Below are 23,051 nucleotides of genomic sequence, written 5' to 3'. Positions count from 1 at the left end.
TAAAAATACAGTACCAGGTTACAAGTGGTACAATTGTAATCTCAACATTATTTCTTTATATTTTTAATTTTTTAATTTATTATAGTAGAAGAAAAGGGATTGATTCGGTCAGTAAAAGATCTGGAATTGGAGAAGAGAGTCCGAGAGGTTAACTTAAGCGTGTGTATCAAATATTGAGTTGATTTAAATAATCATTAGTGGTTTGATTTTTTCTGCATAACGGGTGGTTTAAAGAGTGGATGATGGTTCTATTCTATTTGTCTTTGATTTTCTTGAAAAAGGGGGACTATAAATCTTTGACTTCTCAAGTATCTCTGTTGAAAGCTCCAGTGATTATCAATACCAGAAGCAAAGAATCAGTTAGCGTATTACAATCTGAGAGTCCCAAAATGACCAATCCATTTGAAACAGCTTGAAATGTGGCAAAGCACTCAAGTTAGGAGGAGCTTATATTGACAGCAGCTACAACTTTCTAAATGTCATCGACCCTAGACGCACTAGCTAATCTAGAATATCAAGTCGGTTTCATACCTCTCGATCTTTTTTTCATCTATGCTCTTGGACTTTCAAAAAAAAATATTTGAACAAATTCAACAACCGGAGTAAATTTTTCAATACTTATAAGTGTATACACTTAGAAAAAAAGACATCAGTTAAACGTTTTGATTTCATTTAGATTTAAATATTTTCAATAAAAAAAGTATTATAAAAAAAAATCGAATTAGTTTTGAGAATTTTATGAGTTTCCTTACCGTGACACTCAAAGACATAAGAGCCGGAAGCATTACTGAGAACAAAATATTGTTCTCATTTTGAGGTTGACAGAACACAGGTCGGTAGACAGCTATTAGTTGAAAGCAATAAAAGTCTTGAAACCGATATGACCTTTTGCAGTGACTTGTGTTCATTTTAATATTATATACAGTGATGAAAAAAGAGAGAGGCAAGTTGATGTCAGCAGCAAACGATATTTGATTCTGTATGCGCAGTCCAAAACAACCGCGAATATCTATGCCAAGGTTCTCACATTATTGTTCATGGGCTGCAACTGTACCAAGTTTTTGTAGTTTACTTTTCTTGATCAAAAATAATTTTTTTATGTAAACTTGTCGCTTGACATTCATGGTTTTGTAAAAAAATGAATGAATTAACAATATATAAACAATACTGAGAATTTTCGAAAAATTTCAAAATAAACATCTATAAAATTTAACTGAAATAAATTTTAATAATTTTAAAATGTCAAGAAAGATCACGCAAAGACCCTGTTTCAAGATGCTTGCCTCGGGCATTGAGAAGGGAAACTGTGATTGAATAATCGTATAGTCCGAGTTACATGATTCTTGCTACTTAGTTTACGAGAACAAAGATGTAATTTTTCCGTTATTAGTAACATTATCTGTATTAAAAATACGAAAAATATGTCGATTGTGAAAACATGAAAGTATTTCTTATTTCCTATGAATATAATTCCATTAGCTGCAAAAACTTTTTTTAATAAGATATTAAGATAATTACGTATCCGAATAAAGATAATAAGAATTTCATTATATGTGAATTTGATCTATTCACAAAAATTATTTAAAAAAATCACATTACCCTTAGAGAAAAAATTCAATAACTAACAATTATGTATCGTTTTATAATAGTTGATAAAAGAACTATCCACATAGTGATTATTTAATAATAATCATCTGTAAAAATTTTTCTTTCGTTTTATCTAATGAATTTTTATTTAAAGTAAAAATTGTTGAATAAATAGAAGGATTGAAATATAATAAAGTTGCAGAGAAATGTTACGATCTTCAGAGTTGGAAAATATTTTTTTATCGACAGGATAAAAAAATATATTATTTTTTAGTATACAGTAAATAAATAATTAAATTAATAATTTTAACAGCGAAAATTCAAATCAAGTTTTCATCAACATTATATTGATATTTCACCTATTTTGCAAGAGTATTTAACTTTTTTCTCTACTCTATTTGAAGGAATATTATTAGTACTGGAGTAATTAAAAAAGAATTTTTGTTTTTTTCTTGTCCAATCAATTTTTTTTATAATTAATTTCAAAATAATTCAATTAATCAAAGATGCATGTCTTTAGAACGAACTTAATACAAAATATATCGAAATTGAAATGGACTGCATGTATAGTACGATAGAATAAAAAGTCAATGTCCAATCTTTCATCCTTAAAACACCGGTATAGATATTTTTTCGGAATTATAGTACTATATTCAAATACAAAAGACAAAGAACTCACTAATATCTACTTCAATTGATCATCTCTGTTTGACTATTTTTAATAATTAATAACTATAAAAAATATAAAGAGTACAAGTCGAAATAGTGACTATTCCATAAGTCGATAGGATCAATAAGATAAAATCCACAATTACTTCGGTCAATATGCATTTCAAAATGAAAGTCTGTTGAACATTAACCGATTTTGTTCATTGAGGTGTTTTTCCAACTAATAGTTCTCGAAATATTTAATTGTTTATGTCAAAAGACACACTGTTTTTGAAGCAATTGATTGTAGCTCATTAACACATAAACTTTAAAAAATTTTTTACATCAGAAGTTACATTTGTGCCAAATATATAAAACAATTTGATGAAGTAACATTACTTTTTAAGATAAAAAAAAAAGATGCAAATTTGATAGAATTTGCCATAATGCATGTTTTTTTTATCTTATAAAGTGTAAAAGAAATTTGTAACTGGTCTCTTTCTATTCCTTGTAAAATTTCTCGAACTATTATACGCATCATCTCTCGATTTCCGATACGTTATATTTGAGATCTAATTCATTACATGCCAAAAACTGCTAAATTTTTATAAACCAACACGCACACTTTAACATGTTGTCACAAATTCATACTGATGTCGACCGTCACTAAAAACACCTCAATAAAACAAAATCGGTTAATGTTTAATGGACTTTTAATTTTCGTCCTTTTTTTAAAGCATATTGACTGAGCTATAATTAGTTTAATTTAACCCAGAAGTATTACTACTCAAGTTCTTAAAAGTATTTCAAAACTACAAATGAATCAAAGTGTGTTAAAAATGACTACAAGGCTTTACAGTTTGTGTATAGCAGTTTAACATTGAACACAATTAAAGTGTGTTATTTTGACACACTTCAGATTTACAGTGTATGTATCGATACATCAGAGGTTTTCTAAAATCGAATATGTTGTTATGTGATAAATTTGAGAACCTTCATCTGAGACTGAAATGAAATTTTACATATAAAATCTTTCTAGGAAGAATATTAACATTGTAGTATTGAACTCAAATACTATGTTCTCTAGTCTCATTGTAGTCATCAAAATTATTTATTTCAATAATTCGGGAACTATCAGTATCATTTTGCAATTTTTTTACTTAACATCAATTTCGGTAATTCATCTATTAATTCTATTTTTCAACTACTGACGAACAGAAAAAAAATGTGCTTACTTCTGTCATAAAAAGTAAACTCTAAAATAAACTGATATGCATGGAGTTAATTTATTGACGCACGTGAACTGGAACGCAACGGGTTTTCATTGCTTGAATAGAATGGCATTTAATATGACGCAATTTAAATACGCATGATCTTAATCTAAGGGTAAATTAATTATAATTCAAATAGGTAATTACATCTACTCTTAATAAATGAAATTGTATGGTTAAAATACTATAATTTAATAATTTTATAATGGAAAAATATCCAGTTCAAATATGAAACAAGACTGGAATGACTTTGCAAACAGTTGTAAATAATAATCATATCATCAGGTGTATAAAGCATTATCCATCAATTAGTAAACAAATAAAAATAATTTTTAATAACTTACAGCTCTCAAGTGATTGATGTTGGGGCTGATGTAGGTGAGCATAATAATAATGATGGTGCAAAATGCACTCAAGATTAGTGCAGTTCAACATTTTCCAGGACTTCTAAGCGACTCTGTGCTCTGTCTCAAGGACACAAAATGTCTTTCACTTTTATTTAGATTAAGATTAAGATAAAAATTATTTGCACTTGTAAATTTTTTTCAAACAAAAAATATTTGCCAATTAATGAACAAAGTATCAATATAATTTACAGAATAAATAAAAATTGTTTTTGTTCTTTTTAAATGAATCCAGTAGCAAGTGATTTATATTAATTTTTATCAACAGTCAATTAACCCATTTTTTCTTTTCTTTGACTGGTAAATTTCACGACAAAAGTTGATATTGCTGCCAGATATTCCAAAGGATGGGAATTTGAGTTTCTTCGACATTCAAATCACGTCAACTTCCTGTCTTCGTGATCGCCACAATTCATTTCCTTATAAACATATTGTGGTATTTAAAAGTCATCAAGAATATGGATGATTGTGACTTGGTTCAATTATCTCATCAGTAGTCACACCAAAAGGGTCGTTGCACGTGTTAGAGAAATCTTAATAGTGAAATTCGTATTTATCTGCATATACTTCTTCTCGTCGCACTTTTATAGATTATGCTTCTCGGGTGCTAATCAACGATACTCACACTTTCTAAAGCGTCTGGCTTGCTAAGTTCAATTGTCGATGGTAATCAGATGACAAGCCATACCTCCGTTTGTTCCAGACAAGTTCCTGGTTATGGAACAGTAATATTAAGAATTGTTTGCAAACTTTTCCGACGTCTCAAGGCTTCTTCCAAGGTCAAGTCCTTCAATAAAAAATCCAAAGGCAAAGTTCGTCGACTGTACACGAGGACATACGTGATGCAAGGCCAATTTTTATTCTTTACTTTTCTCTCATATACCAATAAGCATCCCCTTGAAGGACAAATATATCACGTGTTTTTTCTTGAATATTCCCAGTATTTCAAAGCTTTTCAAGGTTATGAGGAAGAGATTCTCCACTTTCTTGCCATAAGGTTACTGTTTATGCATGATCTTATAATCTTTCTTGCACTTGTTATTTTACAAGGATACATAGATCTTTCCACACACTTCTGATCGATAAATTAATTAAATTTATATAAAATATCTAATATGTACTTTACACAATATTAAAAATATAAATAAACGAAATTAATTAATTATTTAACACACATTAATTCATTCTTATTTTTATTGTTTATAATAATGAATATTTTGTCTTTTATATTTCATAAAATGTAGAATATCTAATAATTTTGTGTTTTTAACTTACTGTCATTAAACAGCTTCCGACCTTCTTATTATGATTTTACACTCATACGTCATAAATTGGCTTCAATTGTCATAAAAAAAAACAATGAATTTCGCTGATGACAGCATGATAATGTTTGTCACTCACACTGACTTTTATCACAACACAAAGCTCATAAATTGTCACTGTACTCAGTGCTAAAAAAGAAAAATACCGCAAGATTAAATACCTTTATTAATATATCTTTATCATAGTATGCTTAGCGATTGTGGAGAATGGTATGTGACCGCGACCGGGCTTGTTGAGCGAATGTGCTTGGGCCTCTCTTAGAACATGCTTGTGTGGGTCACTCAGTCATTGGCAGGCACTTACTTTCCACTCTCCATGTTTACTAATCTCCCGCTTTTCAAACTTGATGATCCTTCTATTAATTGTCGAGTGTCCTCGTCTTAATTTTATAATTACTTCTATCGTTTTAACACTCCACCGTATTTACTATAAACAACCATAAATAATAAACTGTCATTGCGGAAGAGGGCGTTGAAATAATTGATCTTCATTAGTCCATTCTTTGTATTGAAAAGAAGTCGAGGAAAATCAAAAAAAATGTGCTACAATATTTTCAGTTGTATTATTTTTAAAACAACCATAGTTTTAGATAATCAGAAAGAAATTAATTGTATAAATTTTATAAAATATAAATAATAAAAATATTTGAATAATTTTTCTTCATCTGTAATATTAATCTTTGAATAAATATAAATAAACTCAGAATATGTGAATGTTGGTTAATCAATTTAGAAAATAATATTAAAAGTGAGTGTTGAAATATCAAGTAAATAACAGTTTAAAAGTCTTTAATAGCTGAATTAAAATTATTAATACATATAACAGTAGTTTAATTAATAATTCTCTGAACATAGTTTCTATAAAAATGTTTATCTATGTATACATTCAAAGCTTTCGCCTTTTCATTAGGCGAAACGTTTGTAAATCTTTAAGAGCCCACGTGGTTTAAGAAAGTTCGTTAATTTTAATGATTACTCGATGTAAACGAAGCAAATGTCTATCGTGTTTTTATTCAATGAAAGTGAGAAATACAGCAAATTCATTTTTCTAACATAAACAAATCAATGAATACTTCCGTATGCGTTGTCATTAACGCAAGTCATTTTCCTCTCGACAATGAATTGAATGTAGGACATATATTTCTACTTACACAAATGGTATGAGAAAAGAAGAATACATCTGAGGATACAATTGAAACTCAGATCTTTTATGAATTTTGGAATTTCTATTATGGTAAATCATTTCTAGAATGTACTTTTCTTAAGCTGTTTACTTTTTTCTGTTTCTTTAAGATGGTTCTGAGTAAGTCGGTAATTTCCTCTTGGGTGTCGTGTTTTTCTTGAAATCATTCATAAACGTCTCTAGCACTTGACTCGTTCAGACTTGATGCCGCCGGTTTGCCTACTCTCTTACTCCAATTCTTCATTCGCCCTAGATTCAACAATTACTTTTTTATTCTGATAGTAACACTAAATGACACTTTCTCTATTAAATTTTCCAGTTACAGCTTTTTCTATTTACCATAAATATGAAATATTTTCTAAAATGTTATCGTGATTTAGCTACTATTTTGTGATTATTTTCTTTAATTATTTTCACATTTTTTCATTACGTAGCATAGAGTATCAATCACATCATGAAATGAAAATGGAACAAAATAATAATTATAAATAAAATGTACTGTTAAAAAATGTTTATTTTTATTACTATTAGAACAAAAAAATATGTTATTAATGAAAAACAAAAATGTCAGCCGTAACTCCAATGTCAACCAAATAAGTTATCAACAAAAATACTATTATTTTTTGAAAATAAAAAATTATTCTTATAAATTACATACGAATATTTATGTAAATTGTAAAAACCTTAATTCGTGACCTTTCAATACATAATTTCATATTTATTTTTTCAAGATAACTAAATTTTAAGTCTTCGTATAAACCAACACTGAACCGGTTTATTAAAAATTCTTATGTACATTTTATAAAATGTTAAATTTACTTGTATTAAAATATACTCTATTATAATAATAAATAAATAATATTTAAACGTAATTATTTTTATTTCGTCTTATAAAATACATAAATTTATGATGATTTTATATAAACGAATTTTAATTTGTTATTTATTTCACGACACAAATTAAAATTTGTCATGTTTGATACAGAATAACACATTAAGACATGGCAATTAAGGATATTACATAGAGGATATTTGTCTTTTGACTTCATTATTCCTCACGTGGAATCGTCAATTACATTCTAGAATCATTGTATGTGTCCTCGGGGACGATCTTTATGAGATAAAACTGGATGAGTCAATAAAGCATTTTCTGCCAGCATAGAAGCCTCAATTGAGAGACCTGGCGAGAGTGAAACCAGATTAGATGGTCTTTGAAGTACTTAATACGTCGAATTCTCTCAATCATTGCTTAAATAATATAAAAGCTTATGCACTTCATTTTTTTACAGAGAATAATTCTTTCGTTTCTATTTATAACAATTTCAAATATTAAATAGTCTCTTTAAATATGAAATTATTATGTCTTTTTATAACTTTAATGTTATCATCGACATTTAAATTTCATCATTAACTCTGAATATATCGATTTGAATTGATGGTGACATAGTAAATCATGTGTAAGTATAAAAAGTTCATTAATATTTATATAATACAGGCAGTAAAATATTTAAGAAAGAATACAAGTTACTTTAAATCAGTATTCTATACTCTTTTTTTTCTTTATATATATTATCATTATGAGCAAGTTAATAATGATATAAAGACGATATATTAAATAGTGTAAAAATAGAATTTACACATGTACAATTGATAATTGTGAATTATATAGGGCAATAACCTGTACAATTAAAATTAATGGTAAAGAATTTAGTTACTGGAAGGTCATTTATTAACACGAGAAGCAGTGATTCATTCATTTATCATTATGAAAAACATTAATAATAAAACGATACAACTATTTACATGAATCTGCCTTTATCATTTTTGAATTAGATGTACAATTTGTGAGAAAAATATATACATTTAAAAAAAATTCAACTCACTGAACTTACAGTTATATAAACTGTTTTATTTCAAGGTTAAACGTTGATTTAAATTCATATTTAAACATAGATAATTACTAGCATAAACTTTTTTTAAAGAAAAATTTCAGAACAAATTTTTTTCTTCTCGTATTAAACACTGAGTATGATCACAGGTTTATTGTTCTATTGCTTATACAGTAATAATGCAATTTGCCATAAAAAATTGTTTACAAAGATTACTTTGTCTTGTTCAAAAAAGAAAATTTCACCAAAAATCTCAATATTTCTAAAATATAATAATGAGGAAAAACGTATGATAAAAGATTAATAGAAGTTTACAAACGCTATATAAATACATCAAGCTTGTTAATAAATTATCCGATAGAGAATATGGATTAAAATACCTTCTATTTACATCACAGTTGATTCAGAATTATTAGTTGACCTCCTACGCAAATAATTACTAGCACTCACGAAGCGGTCCGATATTCGTGCTTTAGCCTTTGCTCTTTCAGCCTCACGTGTAATTATTATTTGCTCTGTCCAATATGCTTCACGTTTAATGCGATCACGTAATTTTCTAGGAACGTCTGAAAGACACCACTGAACAGTCATTGTAAATAAACTGACTACACTTTGGAAGACAACGATAAATATAAATCGAGCTGCTAAAATATGCCAGTATATAGAAGGTCTTTTATAAGGTAATTCTGAATGATCGGGAGGATTTCTATATTCAGAGTAACGGCACATTGTAACATTATAATACATGCTGTCTAATGGTGCAGTATTATTCGGAAAATCTCTCGTATCAAAATAGGCCAAACTGTGATTAAGAAAACCAGTATCAGTTTTATCTGGATTTACAGCGTACATGTAAACTAATCGAGGTATTAAATTGGACGAAAATGCAATAATAAATGCCTGAAACATAAATAAACAGTTCCAACATTAGCTAAATCATCTTGACTCATTTTGAAATGTACGTAAGTCATGTTTATGCATTGAAAGAAATTTTTTACTAGATCCGATTGTAAGTAAAAAAAAGGTGACAAGTATCTAATTTAATGTTTAAGAAGAATTGTTACTCGTTTTAAGTACGAAATATTTTCTTAAATTATAATTTTTACTTAATTAAATATTCTACTAATAACAAACATACAGTAGAATCTCTCCAAGGTCCGATTTCAACAGATGTTTATGTATTAATACGTTTTAATTTTTATTTAAAAGAGTTCAAGTATATTATTATCTCATGTTCTTTGCTGTATGTTAGCATAAATTTTATGATGCTCTCAAAGGTCCGAGAGCCCTAAATTGTCCAACTTTTGGGAGATACTGCTGTAATTTGGATTTATTAAAAATTTATGAAATATAGATTGAATACTTGTCCCTTGATTTAGTAAAAAATTTTTCTCATTATCAGTCTACAAATTATGAATAATATGTTTATTCTAAAATTACTAACATTATGGTAAACTTATGAAATACTACCTATCAGTTGTATATTAATTTCATAAGTCTTAATAGCATTGTTATGAACCTATTCATGTTTACTGAGCAGATAATTTCTATCTTTTTATATAGTGTAAATGTAATAAAACTATCATTAACTTTTAAAAATTCAATAGCTGAATTTGTAAATACTTACATTAGTGGTTACGGAAATTCGTGCTAGAGCATCAAGAATTGATTTCCAAATACCAATATCTCTAGCTCGTCGTGGTACAGGTCGACGATAATGGCGTAAAAATTTCGTTGCATCTAAACGCATTTCTAGGACATTATTAGCTAAAGCAAATAATGGAGCTAAAGGAAAAGCAACGACAAAGAGAGTAATAAATCCAAATTGAATAACCATCTCTAAATATTCATCATATAATCCTCTTGGTCCCCATTCTAGTAATTTTAAATCTCTTATCCATCTACTGCGAGGTGCAATCGGATCTTTCTGTTTAAGACCAGTATGGATACGGAAAAGTGCCCACCACTTGAATAATATAGGATATATCATCTCCATTGCCGTATAAAAACCTTGTTTTCCAATCATTATTATAGCCAATTGAATACAAAGTTCCATTAAGCACCCACCAGGAGCACACTCTTCTTGTCTGTTGATAAAAATGATTGCAATTTTATGAATAAGTGACAGACAATTGTAAGGTCAATTTATTTTATCAAAGAATAGATTTTTACCTATAATTAAGAATTCTATTATATTTTTGTGGATAACCAACAAATTTTCCTTTGAGAAACGCTACGTAAAATATGGAAGCATAGTAATTAACAAATTGAAAAATATAAATCTTCAAAGTTAAACTATCATCAAATTCTGCTTGAGTTCGACGCATTTCCATATTGGTTAAGCGAACAGCTAACCAATCGTATAAATAGTTTAATATTAAAATACCAACCTGAAAGAATAAATATATATAATTGAAATTTAAATCATTACTACAATAACAGATTTTGAAAAATTTAGTTTTGAACAGTAATTAACTCAAACGTATCTTACTTACAAGATTAATAGCTGCTGCAATACATGGAACCGTAAATGTTTTGTGTTGATTACTATCAAGTCCAAAAAAGCTACTTGACGTAATCAAAGCCATTCTGTATAAAACGACTGCAAAAACTGCAGCGATTGCTACCAAAATGAGTAGAAGAACAACAGTAAAACTTAACATTGTAGCAGGAACACGAACTTTCCAAAAACTCACGTGTGGTTCTTTTTCCATTGTTACTGCATTTATTTTTTCTTTTGGTTTGATAAATTTTAATTTACTCAACATTGCCAAATATTGAGGTCTTGGATGTTCAGCTCCTTGATCCCAGCCAACTAAACCCCATCGATAAATCAATTCTTCGGATTTTCTCCTCCATAACTCGAGATATAATGCTCCCCAAAATGACATAAACACCGCAAAGAAAACTGTTGCAGGATTGTCAAATAAAAGTGTCACTTTCGTAAAAATACAAGTTTCATTGAGGCGCCAATAGTCACAATATTTATCACATTGTGGGCACATTATTACATTCTCTGCCCAAGGAGAACAAGCATCCTGCACTAGTGAATTAGAATTCAAACTAAATACACCTATAAATAAAAATTATAATTACAAACATCATATATAAGATTATAGTAATCTACGTTATTTACAGTAAAGAATTACAAGTTCATTTACCATAAAAAAAGCATATAAGTCCAAATATGCTTGCTGGAATAAGCATGTATGTATAATATCCGAGCCATGCAAAATATATTGCATAGCTAACACCAAAGTATTCTTGAATAGTATCCAAAGGTTGTAACTTTAACCATTGCTTCAGTGCTCCCCATTCTTCGTATAAAAGATTTCTAACAGTATTCTTTTGTTTATATGTACCCTAAACAGATAACATATAGCAATAAATTAATGTAAAAAACTCACCAATTATTGTTAATGAATGATAATCAAAATTAAAAAATACTCATTCTATGAAAATTCTTGCAATAATAATTCTAAAACTATATTGTAACTAAAAATTAGGAAAAAAAAGATTTTTTAAATATCAATACCAGAACAAAAACTGCGTTTGAGATAAAACAAAGGAATAACTAGTAATCGTGTAAATCATAAAAACCACAAAAAAAATTAACTACAATTATTTTCTAAATAAAATAAAAGTAATGTCACTAACATCATGTAAAGGATAAGCAGCAGAATAAACACCATTGGCAAGGAGACGATGAATACCCACAGATTGTCTTTCCAATATAAAATCCACAACCATAATACGTACATTTGTAGGGAAAAAATTATCATTCTCTATATCAAACCTTTTTAGATACAAAACATTAATAATAATAATAAACAAAACAAAAAGATTTACTATTGATTAAGAAAAGGAATAAATATCAGTAAATTGAATTTTGCAATTGATAGTAACTTCAATGAAACATACAAGTAGTCTTTGTCTCTTGAGAACTCTGCTAGAAGTGTTTTTTCTTTCTTTGGGAATTTCTGTGAATCCAATTGTACAAAGCTGAATAAACCTATGAACCATGAGCGAGCATCATCAAATAAATCTGTTCCAGTGGCTTCCAATTCTTTAAGAGATATAGCTTTTATTGGTAACTTTAGTTTCATTATTTCACTATATCGACATAAAACTTCCTAAAGAATAAAAAATAATGTTAATAATGTTTTAATCAATAAGAAAAAATGAATAATGAAAATGACCTGAGGTGCATGGATCTTTATAAAACAAAGTGGTCCATTATGTTCATACTCTAACTCCAATCCTTGATCATTTAACGCAGATTCGAATTCTTGTCTTCTCTCAGCGTGATTAACATTGTTACCAGTATCCATGTATACTAATACAAAATCTATTGGTTTATCACATTGATCTAAATTTTCAGTAGAACTTGAAATTTCCATAGGTATTGGTACTTGTTGTTGCTCCAGAGAAAGCCATTGTTTCGTTACATTTAATGCATTGTTGGTGGTAGAATAATTATTACTAGCTTGATTTAGTTCCATTTTAATATTCTATGACATAATAAAATAAAAATTAGATTATTATGTAAAATCCTACTATTTTTTTCTAACTCACATTTAAGCAATATTACTGAAGCCACTAACATTATTGTTTCAATCAACAGAAAAAATTTCAACTGATTAATTTATCAGTCTTTCACGTTTCTTGGAATTAAATTGTTTGACATTTTCTGAAAATAACTAGAAATAAAAGTCGAACAATGACAATTTTGCCTAAAGCGTTGTTGAACAATTACTGTGCATTAACACAAAAATGTCAAATGAATCATTGCTTAAAAATAAAATTATTAATGATTACTTATAGAAACTTCAATTGTAGAGTAGATGAAGTTTGTATTAATAACTACCATTTATCATTTTTTACAAGATATTTTGTGTAGATAAAAAAAACAAACAATGCAAATTTACAGCTTCGAGATATGGTAGTAAGCTTATTATTGATAATAAATACAAAAGCAACAGGTAACACGTGATAAAAATATATAACCTTACTTGTCATTTAAAGTTTCTCAGTTAATTTAATATATAAGTATAACACATTATTAATTTCATAACACTTTCTCACTATAAAAAATAAAAAAATTTTTTATGCATTAAAAATATTACATTTTTTTACTCCAAATTTTGATGTTTTTTTATTTTCTATTCTCTAATGTTATCATATCCTCAAAAGGGAAAGATGAAAGCAGAGAAGAAAGACTATAGCTACACTGACAGAAATTTTTTCCGGTGGCGAATTATAGAATTTACTTGTCCCCAGTATAAAAGTGATAGGTAAAAAAGTTTCGGAAGGCAGGTAAAGAAAGTACCTGGAATCAGTAAAACTTCGTTTTAAAATGAATAAAAAAAATACTGAGTCTAAATACAGAATATACCACTCCTGAGTAGACTACAAGCGGTTGAAGAAGTAATAAGTATACAAGTTTTATGAAAATAAAGTACTTGTATTTAAGTAGTCTTTCTACTTGGAATCAGTATAATGTGAGCCAATGTATTTTGTTTATCTCAAGTAGGTAGATAATAGAAGAAGATTACAAAGTTTACTTCAGTTGATAATATAGTTTTCTTACACTGAGGATCTTCCTTACTTACCACAAGTGTATTTTATACGGAGATCCCGTATAAAGCGTACTTATGCTAAGTATAATGCTGTTTTACACTTTAAACACCATGTTCTCACATTATGAATCCTTTTTTATTAATAAAAAAATACTTGTTACTTGATTCAAGTATATCAATTCTTCACTGCAAGTATATTATATACTTAAATTAAGTATACGAAGTACTCATGCTAAAATTTTTTTCTTATTAAATTTAAAAATTTCAAAATATAAATAATCATATTAATAATAAAAAAGTTACTGTTATACCCATTGGTATTGGTCAATTTAAATTATTGACCATTACTGATGAAGTAATTTAATGATTAAATATTCAGTAATTAATAAATAGATGAAAAGTAATCTTATAATAATTACAACAATTACTGTTGTACTTTTAAATACGTGGAGCTGCTACACTTACACTGGGCAGCAGCTCGAGATATTGAAATATGCAACAATATTTGTTGCACTTATGAAAAAATTATGATTATCTCTATGAATTAATGATTATACAATCATTCATTTATTTATCATCATCAAAGGTATTATATCGAATAATTTATTTCTGAGCGCTAAGTTGGAAAATAAACACTCTACAGGCATAGTCTAACTGGAGCAACTTGGAGTTTTTGAAAGCACAACACCAATTTGTTGTTATTATCATTCAATTATGATTCTTTCTCTAAATTAATCAATGAACATTAAATAATTTTATTAGGATTATTAAAGATTTAACATTAAGCCATTTATAGCTGAACGCTGGATTGAAAGATAAACTCCTAAAGCTCCTAACAAGTCTTACTGCAGCAGCTTGAGGCATTGAAATGTACCACAATAATCGTTCCAATCATTGTAAAATTTCGATTCATTTTTAGAATTAATTAATAGACATGCAATTAATTATTAATTATTATTAAAGATTCTATAATCAATCATTTATCTCTGAGCGCTATATTACGAGTTAGACTTTTAACAGGCCCAGTGTAAGTGTAGCAGCTCCACGTATTTAAAAGTACAACAGTAATTGTTGTAATTATTATAAGATTACTTTTCATCTATTTATTAATTACTGAATATTTAATCATTAAATTACTTCATCAGTAATGGTCAATAATTTAAATTGACCAATACCAATGGGTATAACAGTAACTTTTTTATTATTAATATGATTATTTATATTTTGAAATTTTTAAATTTAATAAGAAAAAAATTTTAGCATGAGTACTTCGTATACTTAATTTAAGTATATAATATACTTGCAGTGAAGAATTGATATACTTGAATCAAGTAACAAGTATTTTTTTATTAATAAAAAAGGATTCATAATGTGAGAACATGGTGTTTAAAGTGTAAAACAGCATTATACTTAGCATAAGTACGCTTTATACGGGATCTCCGTATAAAATACACTTGTGGTAAGTAAGGAAGATCCTCAGTGTAAGAAAACTATATTATCAACTGAAGTAAACTTTGTAATCTTCTTTTATTATCTACCTACTTGAGATAAGCAAAATATTTACAAAAATGCAGTAATCGCTATTCTTGGTATAAATTAATATTATATTAGGATTGAGTGATGGAAAATTTAAAATCAAGTTAATGTTATTATGATTGTACAGTACACTTTAAACTTCATTTTGATATAAAATGTACTTGCATCAAAAAATAATTATACTCAAATTGAGTATATTTTGTGTTTGCCGCTAGTATACTTTCTAGCTATCACATTTTTTCTGTCAGTGTAACAGGTTAATCGTTCGAAAAATGATAATTTTCAGGGATGCACTACAAAAAGAAAGCCTTAGGGCACCAAGAAATTCACAAATTTTAGAATAATCTGTTCCGAGCAAGACAGAGCACAAATATACCTATCTATCTCCGTCTTATTTTTCAGAGAAGACTGCGAGTTCAAACAGTGACGAAAAGAACAACATGTATTACTTGTACACACACATATACAAATTACTCGCCAAAATGCAGGGGGCACCATCAGTTCTGGATACAGATTGAGCATTTTTTCAATATGGATGACTGAGGTCATCTGCGAGCATAATGCTGTCACCTATTGGAATTTTTTCAAACTAATTACCGGAGAAAATCATCTGGAATACAATATTTCTAATTATTTCTAAATTATTTAATTTTATGCTATAAATTGATTTCTTTGATATTCAGATAGGTAGCAAGGACTGACGCACACACGAATTTTAGGCGAAAATCGTATAAAAATAGAATAATTAGTGATTTTTCATCTGAATGATGTGGCCGCCATCTTGGAATTTAAGCGCGGTAAGTCAATTCATAATTTGTTCATTATTCTTTCTAATTTTTTTAATAAAAATATTCACTACATACAAAAAATTGTTGTTTACGTCAGTCCGGCATTAATTTATCTATAATTTGGTACTTAATTTTATAGAAATAATAGTAAATTGGCGAAGAAATTAGAAATATCTCGATCCCATGTATTTGGATAGGGGGAATCAGTCGCCTCTGAACTTTCCAAATTAATTTAGATGTAGAATCTCTGTTTGAAGAAAAACTACTTCATCGATAATTGCTCGGATGGTATCAAAGTTTTTGATGGACCAGGCATTAATGACGCCGAGTGTACTACAAAAGTTAAAAAAAAATATATCTGAATTATGGCTGAGAATACTTCTTTACGAAGGTCTAATCGATTTCAATCTCATTATTCAACAGAATGTGATAATATATCTTCCCGTTTAAGAAACAAGAAAGGTATTAAATGAAGTTGTTGACTACAAAAATAATTCTTACAACTTAATAACCTCCAAATTAATATCCATAATCTTGATTATGTATTCAAACGATGAAAAAAACATTGGTTGTTATTTAGCTGATGATAAAACATTCACATGTAATATCCAAAATTTAGAGTAATTAAAATTTATGAAAAAAATGTTATTTATTAATGAATTCCGTTGTTTAAGCTGAATCAGGTGAAACACCATCAACTCCGAGTACAAAAAAAGGATCAAATCAATCAACAAAATCAACTCTTCATGGAAAATCACCGAGTCCAAAGAAGTCTGCAAGTAATTAAATAAGTCCTACACTGTTTTCAATATTTATTATAGGATTTCTGTAACTTGATCATTGTGTTAATTTTAGCAGTTGAAACTCCAAATCGAAGAGGCAGATGGAAAACATCTCAAGAACCAAAATCCGATGGAGAATCATCATGTTATGAATGCATGTCTTCAAAAAGTAATAATAGTAAGTTAATATGGATTACAGTATATTGTAATTTTACTAACTTTTATTATATCAGTTTGTTTTAATATGTAGACTTTTATGTTTGAGGTAGCTGATTTCAATGGATAACTTAACAGATAGTTCTTAAATAAAATTACACTAATTTAAATTAAAATTATAAATATTTTCTTGAAAATCGTAGCAAATTGTTTCCATAGGACACATCAGAAATCGAGCGCCCTAATTTAAAATCGTATTTTTGTTTCTAGCATTGAAAATGCCCAACAAGAGACAGTCTAAAAAAGTTATTAAAGAATGGCAAAATAATGAAAACCAAACATTTCTCAATTTCGAAGTAGATCTTGAAAGAGAGTTACCAAGCATAGAAGAAAAAATTCAAAAACCTACTACATTATTTGATAACGAAGATGTTAGTGGTAATTGTATGTATGGATTTCCAACTTTAGCAAAAAAGAATGCTATGACAGAGAAAGCTTTATTATCACGAACTTCAAATATTCCACGAGTAATGCTTGAAAAAATTGATGATAAATCAATTAATGATTCTTTGTCTCCCAGTCAAAAATTTACTGCAGCAAAAAGTACACGATCAGCTAGAAAGCGACCGGGTCATTTTTCGAGTGAAAGCGAATCTGTGTCAGAAGGTAATGAATTTGAGCCTTCAAGTGAAAGCGATACTTGCACAGAAGAAGAAAATATAAATTCAGATGTCGAAAATAAATATGAAGGAAATATAACACCCAAAAAGAAGGTCAAAAGTGCTTCTAAGAAAGTACATGTTCCGATTACACCATGTAGGAGAGGCAGGTCTAAGAATAAAATTACTTATGAAGATTATGTAAGTAAACTTGAGTTATACACCTATTTTAACACAATGAAATGTCTTAATTAGTAATTTTATAAGGTCAATTTTTTTAATCTATTAAAATTTTCAACAATAATCGTATTACCATCAAATGTCAATTATATGCAATGATTGCACAAAAATTATTGGTTTGGTAATGACAAAGAATTCTCGTAAGTTATGTGGTTTGTACTTATCTCTTACTCAATTTCATAAGTACTATTAAGAAAAAGGTTAATGATAAAAATTGCTAATTAAGACAAGGATATTGTTTGATACGTTTTATTTCATTTCTTTATTTAATCGATTAAATAATTTAACGATGTTTAAAGCATTTACAATCAGAGGAGTATTTTCAAACCCAAGGAGAAAAAATTTTAACTTCTGACCATACTCTTAATAAATTAAAAAATCGTCATTTAGATGAAGGAAAGTTACAAGAATTATTAAAAAATCAAACCAGTCTTTCAGAGTCACATAAACAGGGTATTTATAAATTAAATGAAAACCACAAATCGATGTTTCCTATGTGGTATCAGATATTAGAGTAAGTTAACTTTTTCAAATTTAAATATTATTATTTAAATACAATTTTTTAATTTCTGTAAATGATATTTTCAGAGAAGGATATAGCTTATTACTCTATGGACTTGGATCTAAGAGAAATTTAATTAATGATTTTCATAAAGAAGTTATATCAGATTATCCCACATTAATAGTAAATGGTTTTTTTCCAAGTTTGACTATCAAAGATATCTTAGATGGCATCATCACTGAATTAATAGAGACTGAGTGTCTAGCCAATCCTAGTGAATGCATTAATATAATTGAAGAAACTATGGCTGCAAATCCGGAGAATCGTCTTTATGTACTTATCCACAATATCGATGGTCAAATGTTACGTTCAACTAAAGCTCAAGATGTTCTTTCACGTTTGGCTGCAATTGAAAATGTTCATCTTGTTACATCAATAGATCATATTAATGCTCCTTTAATCTTTGATAATGTCAGAAGAGCTAGATATAATTTTTATTGGTTGGATACAACAACATTATTGCCATATGAAGCAGAAACTTCATATGAAAGTTCACTTCTTGTTAATCAGAGTGGCGCACTCGCCCTCTCATCATTAAGCAATGTTTTTGCATCTTTAACAACAAATGCTAAGGCAATTTACATCATTCTCGTTAAGTATCAACTTGAACATGGAAAAAAGAGTACTTATTCAGGAATGGCATTCAAAGATTTATATCAAAGTGCACGAGAAGACTTCTTAGTGGTTTCAGATGCAGCATTACGATCACATCTAACTGAATTCCTCGATCATAAACTTGTGAGGATAAAAAGAAATATTGATGGTGTCGAATATTTAGACATTCCTCTAGACAATGCCTTGTTACAAAAATTTATTGATGATCAATCAGCTGAATAATAATAGGAACTGAATAATTTGTTTTTTATATCATATATAAATAAAAATATTTAATACTTTTCTATCTGAAAATTGATAAATAAAAATAAATATTTTTAATTCAAACTCCATCATGTAATAGATAATTTTATTTAAAAGGACAGAACTTTTTATGATTTTAGTAATTTCGAAAAAGTATTAAGCAAGCTGTGTTGAAATCTAAAAATATTAGAACAATTTTGAAATCTGTAAATTGAAAGGAATGTACTCATTATGATTTAAACTTTTAAGTTTTAGACCTTACTGAATTATTTTTTAAATTGTCTGCCATTTTTTTCTTGCAACCACTCTCTCACAACTTAACTTTTTAGACATACTAAACTTGAAAATGCTCAAAAAATAGTTGAATAATATTATTCACAATGTTTTTAATTTGTTAATATTTTCAAACATATTTATTTATTAGTCACTTTCTTTAACATATCAAGCTTGAAATGTAAGTGAATTCATAATTCCCGCTTTAGATTGTTGAGAAGTGTAGGAAACTTAAAAAGTAAAAGTATACAACAACAATTGGCAACAATGCTCTGTATGCTGAGATATTCGGGCAGATGTTGCGCACACAATGACCGGGTCTTTGTGTTTCATAAAAAAAAAAACGGTGAAATGTCAGAGATAATTCATGTCAGGTACTTACGATAATTGTCCGAATTCTAGTTTAACTCAGGAATATCTAAAATTGAATATATTCATTTGTCTGGTAAGAAAGTTTTAATAAAAAAAGCTCAATTGTTCGATATTCCAACCTATAAATTTGTCATTCAATTTTATTCAATTACAATTATTGAAGATATAAAAACCTTGAAGTTAATGTAAATGAATTTTCAGATAATGATTTTGAATCTGTCTCATAATACAACTTTAACAATTGATAAGTCCGTTAATGAAAGTTGTCACTTGGAGAAGAAAATTTATTCATATGATTTCTAACCTACCTTTTTTTGTCAAATAAGCTTAAGTGTTATTGAATAGGATACCTTTATTTACTTAAACTATTCGATTATATTATAACTTCCTTTGACTGAATGACAATATTTACATTCATTTTGTTGTAACAAAACATAAATTTACTATTATTACACATTATTGTTTTCATTAATCAACTGAGTTCCATACAAAAATATTATTTGCATTCATTTCTAGATAACAACGTACTTTATATATTTTATTAAGTTTTTATCAATAATAAATAAGATATTTTACACAATTAAAGTTTATTGTGCATTGAAACTATTTCAATAAGAGTTCAATACCCGTTAAGTATTCTGTTTAATGTTTAATGATAATACTATAATGTTTTAAGTCTCTTTTTTCTATTGCTCATTTGCTCTTATTCATCACTCATTAATCAGAATTCTATTTAATGTTTTATACGTAGTTCTGACTAAATAATTTTTTCATGCTCACTTGCTCAACAATAGTTAAATAATTACAAAATGATAGAATTCATTCACGCGTATGTTATCTTGAAGCTTAGCTGGACGACGTGACTTCTAAAGAAGGTCGTTCTCGAAATAGAGCACACGTCACGTTCTTACACCTACAAATCATAATGTTTTGAGATTTCAAGTATTGATGATAATTACTTTGTTATGTTTGTTGCAGAAAAACTCGTCCATTGAGGATTTTCATAATAATAAAAATATTAGCTGTTTATGTTCCGGTAAGTTTAAAATATCTTTTATTATTAAATTATTAAGTTAAAATAGAATAATGATAACGATTATAATATTTTATAAGTCTAAATTATTTTCATTGTACAAAGAACGCGAAATTTGTCATTGGACACGTTCTTAAACAACTAATAGGTAATGATGAAATCTGGAATTCCTTATTTTATGCAATAATCTTGTTCTTAAAAATATATTTCAATATCGAAAGAATCGTATTGTTATTAAAAGAAAAACTGAAACTTGTTTTTGAATTCATTATGAGGAAGTTCATCACATAAGCGAGTTTTATCGCTGATTGTACGTATTATTTATAATTTCCTTTTTTACTTGAAATAGGAAATAATCGCAGAAGTTTCAAGAAAACTTTACAATTATCATCATTATGTATTTCTTTTAATTATTTATTTTAAAAATTTTTACATTTATATAATGGATTTGTTCAGGACAAAAGCAATATTTCGAGATATTTTTAATCAGAATAACTAAAATTTTTAAATGATAGCAAACTTAGAGAAATATTACACAACCAATTTCATCTCTAAGATGTGAAGTTTGTACCTGTATAATGTAATATTCTATAATATCATTAGTTTGTGTTGGGCTTCAAAGAAACTCATATAATTTCTTGAAACTTTGAACAGATAGCTAAGCTGGAACTTCTATATTTTTAATCACATCGTTGAAGATAAAATGTTAAGTATTTTGTAGTTTCAATAGAAATAATCGAAGTTTCTAACACAAGATTTTTATGAAAAGTTTTTAAATTATTCATTCATCATTATTCTAAACTAAATCATTAGAAAAAAAATATTTCGAATGATTCAACTTTTATCTTAAGAATCAAATTAAAAACAATCTAAAAATATTTAAACACAATTGTTTGAATAGAAAGTATCTTTAAATAATCAATGGTTTAAGAAAAACATATTTCTGGAAAACAAAATATAGTGATGAGAATATTGAAAGTAAATGTTCCTTAAAAGAGTAAGAGACAAAAGTTCGAGTTAAAATAAGAATCGCTGCATTTTTTTTTTCAGAGTATTGATTTTAAAAAAAAGATGATTTCACTGAATTTATTTTTGTTTTTAAAAATAATACTTTGGTTATAGTTATATATCATCAGTTATGAAACAGAAAATTATACGAGAATCTGAGAATATCATTTCTTAATAAATCGAAAAAAGCGTACATCCAACGTCAGTCATTACAAGGTCGTCCAAACTAAACATGTAACGTAATAATAATAAGAATCATCATAATTACGTAACGATTCGTGCAAATTGAGTACTGAATAATTAAAAGTAGGCAACAAGTTTTTTAAGAACGATTAAGTTGATATAAAAATATCCATTAATTTTTTCAAGTTCATCAAATATTGATTTTATTTACAGATTTTTTTACATTACAACACTTCTGGGTATCTATTGATTATATTAATACTTGAACATTTGGTATTACCAGAACTTTTGCATAATATAAAATATTTAAATTTTATATACTTTTCCAAATTTTATACGGATACTCCAGTAATAGTATATTATTATGATCTATGTTATCAGCCTCGACAGATATAATTATTAACCCAATAACTCATAACAGCAGTTGATAGCACCAATATATTCATTGATTAGATTATGTTCAGTCCAGTTATTTGTATGGCATGATGAGTAAAAGTTTTCTTTCTCTTTCGTATGTGACAAATATATTTTCAGATTGTTATCTTAATTCCTGTTAATAATTTATCTGTTTATAATGTATTATTCTCATTTTTATTTCATTCATTAAATTTCTATCGAAAGTATTAATAACTAATTTTCTAATAAGTCTTACAGAAAATATTATTTCGTCTATGTGAAAACTACTTGAAATCATTGAACTTTAAATTGTAGTTTTTCA

General features: G+C 27.6%; 3 protein-coding genes across 19 annotated transcripts in view; 2 read left to right on the top strand and 1 right to left on the bottom strand.

The window, feature by feature from the left end:
* Nucleotides 1-6,545: 6,545 nt before the first annotated feature.
* On the bottom strand, nt 6,546-13,785 carry LOC118065299 (anoctamin-5-like). Of its 9 annotated transcripts, none has more exons than XM_035080485.1 (11): nt 13,317-13,733; nt 12,880-12,994; nt 12,504-12,815; nt 12,226-12,437; nt 11,962-12,100; nt 11,466-11,667; nt 10,800-11,377; nt 10,477-10,694; nt 9,932-10,391; nt 8,685-9,204; nt 6,546-6,664 (listed from the first exon to the last, which is right to left on the bottom strand). In XM_035080485.1, exons 3-10 carry the CDS (start codon nt 12,804-12,806, stop codon nt 8,692-8,694), a joined length of 2,625 nt encoding a protein of 874 aa, XP_034936376.1. In that variant the 5' UTR covers nt 12,807-12,815; nt 12,880-12,994; nt 13,317-13,733; the 3' UTR covers nt 6,546-6,664; nt 8,685-8,691. The 9 variants fall into 9 exon arrangements, with proteins under 9 accessions (XP_034936376.1, XP_034936380.1, XP_034936372.1 ...); XM_035080481.1 differs by lacking the exon at nt 6,546-6,664 and having other exon boundaries at nt 8,209-9,204; nt 13,317-13,633; nt 13,700-13,785; XM_035080483.1 differs by lacking the exon at nt 6,546-6,664 and having other exon boundaries at nt 8,209-9,204; nt 13,317-13,648; nt 13,700-13,739.
* A 2,582-nt stretch (nt 13,786-16,367) lies between these two features.
* On the top strand, nt 16,368-19,519 carry Orc2 (origin recognition complex subunit 2). Of its 5 annotated transcripts, none has more exons than XM_035080494.1 (6): nt 16,368-16,669; nt 16,891-16,986; nt 17,066-17,167; nt 17,416-18,005; nt 18,344-18,558; nt 18,633-19,519. In XM_035080494.1, the coding sequence occupies exons 1-6, from the start codon at nt 16,573-16,575 to the stop codon at nt 19,441-19,443; spliced, it is 1,911 nt and encodes a 636-aa protein (XP_034936385.1). In that variant the 5' UTR covers nt 16,368-16,572; the 3' UTR covers nt 19,444-19,519. The 5 variants fall into 5 exon arrangements, with proteins under 5 accessions (XP_034936385.1, XP_034936384.1, XP_034936383.1 ...); XM_035080493.1 differs by having other exon boundaries at nt 16,370-16,669; nt 17,063-17,167; nt 18,633-19,518; XM_035080492.1 differs by having other exon boundaries at nt 16,373-16,669; nt 16,882-16,986; nt 18,633-19,516.
* Nucleotides 19,520-20,007: 488 nt separating this feature from the next.
* The window catches only part of rdx (BTB/POZ and MATH domain-containing protein rdx), an 87,947-nt gene continuing 84,903 nt past the window's right edge, over nt 20,008-23,051 (top strand). For 2 of the 5 annotated variants that reach the window (XM_035080502.1, XM_035080496.1), the window contains exons 1-2: nt 20,008-20,182; nt 21,088-21,145. In XM_035080502.1, coding sequence (XP_034936393.1) covers nt 21,138-21,145 — 8 coding nt within the window. In that variant the 5' untranslated portion in view covers nt 20,008-20,182; nt 21,088-21,137. The remainder of the gene's footprint in view (nt 20,183-21,087; nt 21,146-23,051) is intronic. The other 3 variants (XM_035080503.1, XM_035080497.1, XM_035080498.1) reach the window with 2 other exon arrangements.

Source organism: Chelonus insularis, unplaced genomic scaffold, assembly GCF_013357705.1.
Source record: "Chelonus insularis isolate UGA/USDA-ARS -01 unplaced genomic scaffold, ASM1335770v1 contig_294_pilon, whole genome shotgun sequence".
Taxonomy (NCBI): Eukaryota; Metazoa; Arthropoda; class Insecta; order Hymenoptera; family Braconidae; genus Chelonus; species Chelonus insularis.
Note: the sequence above shows the minus strand (reverse complement) of the source record. Positions and strands in the feature narration are given on the sequence as shown.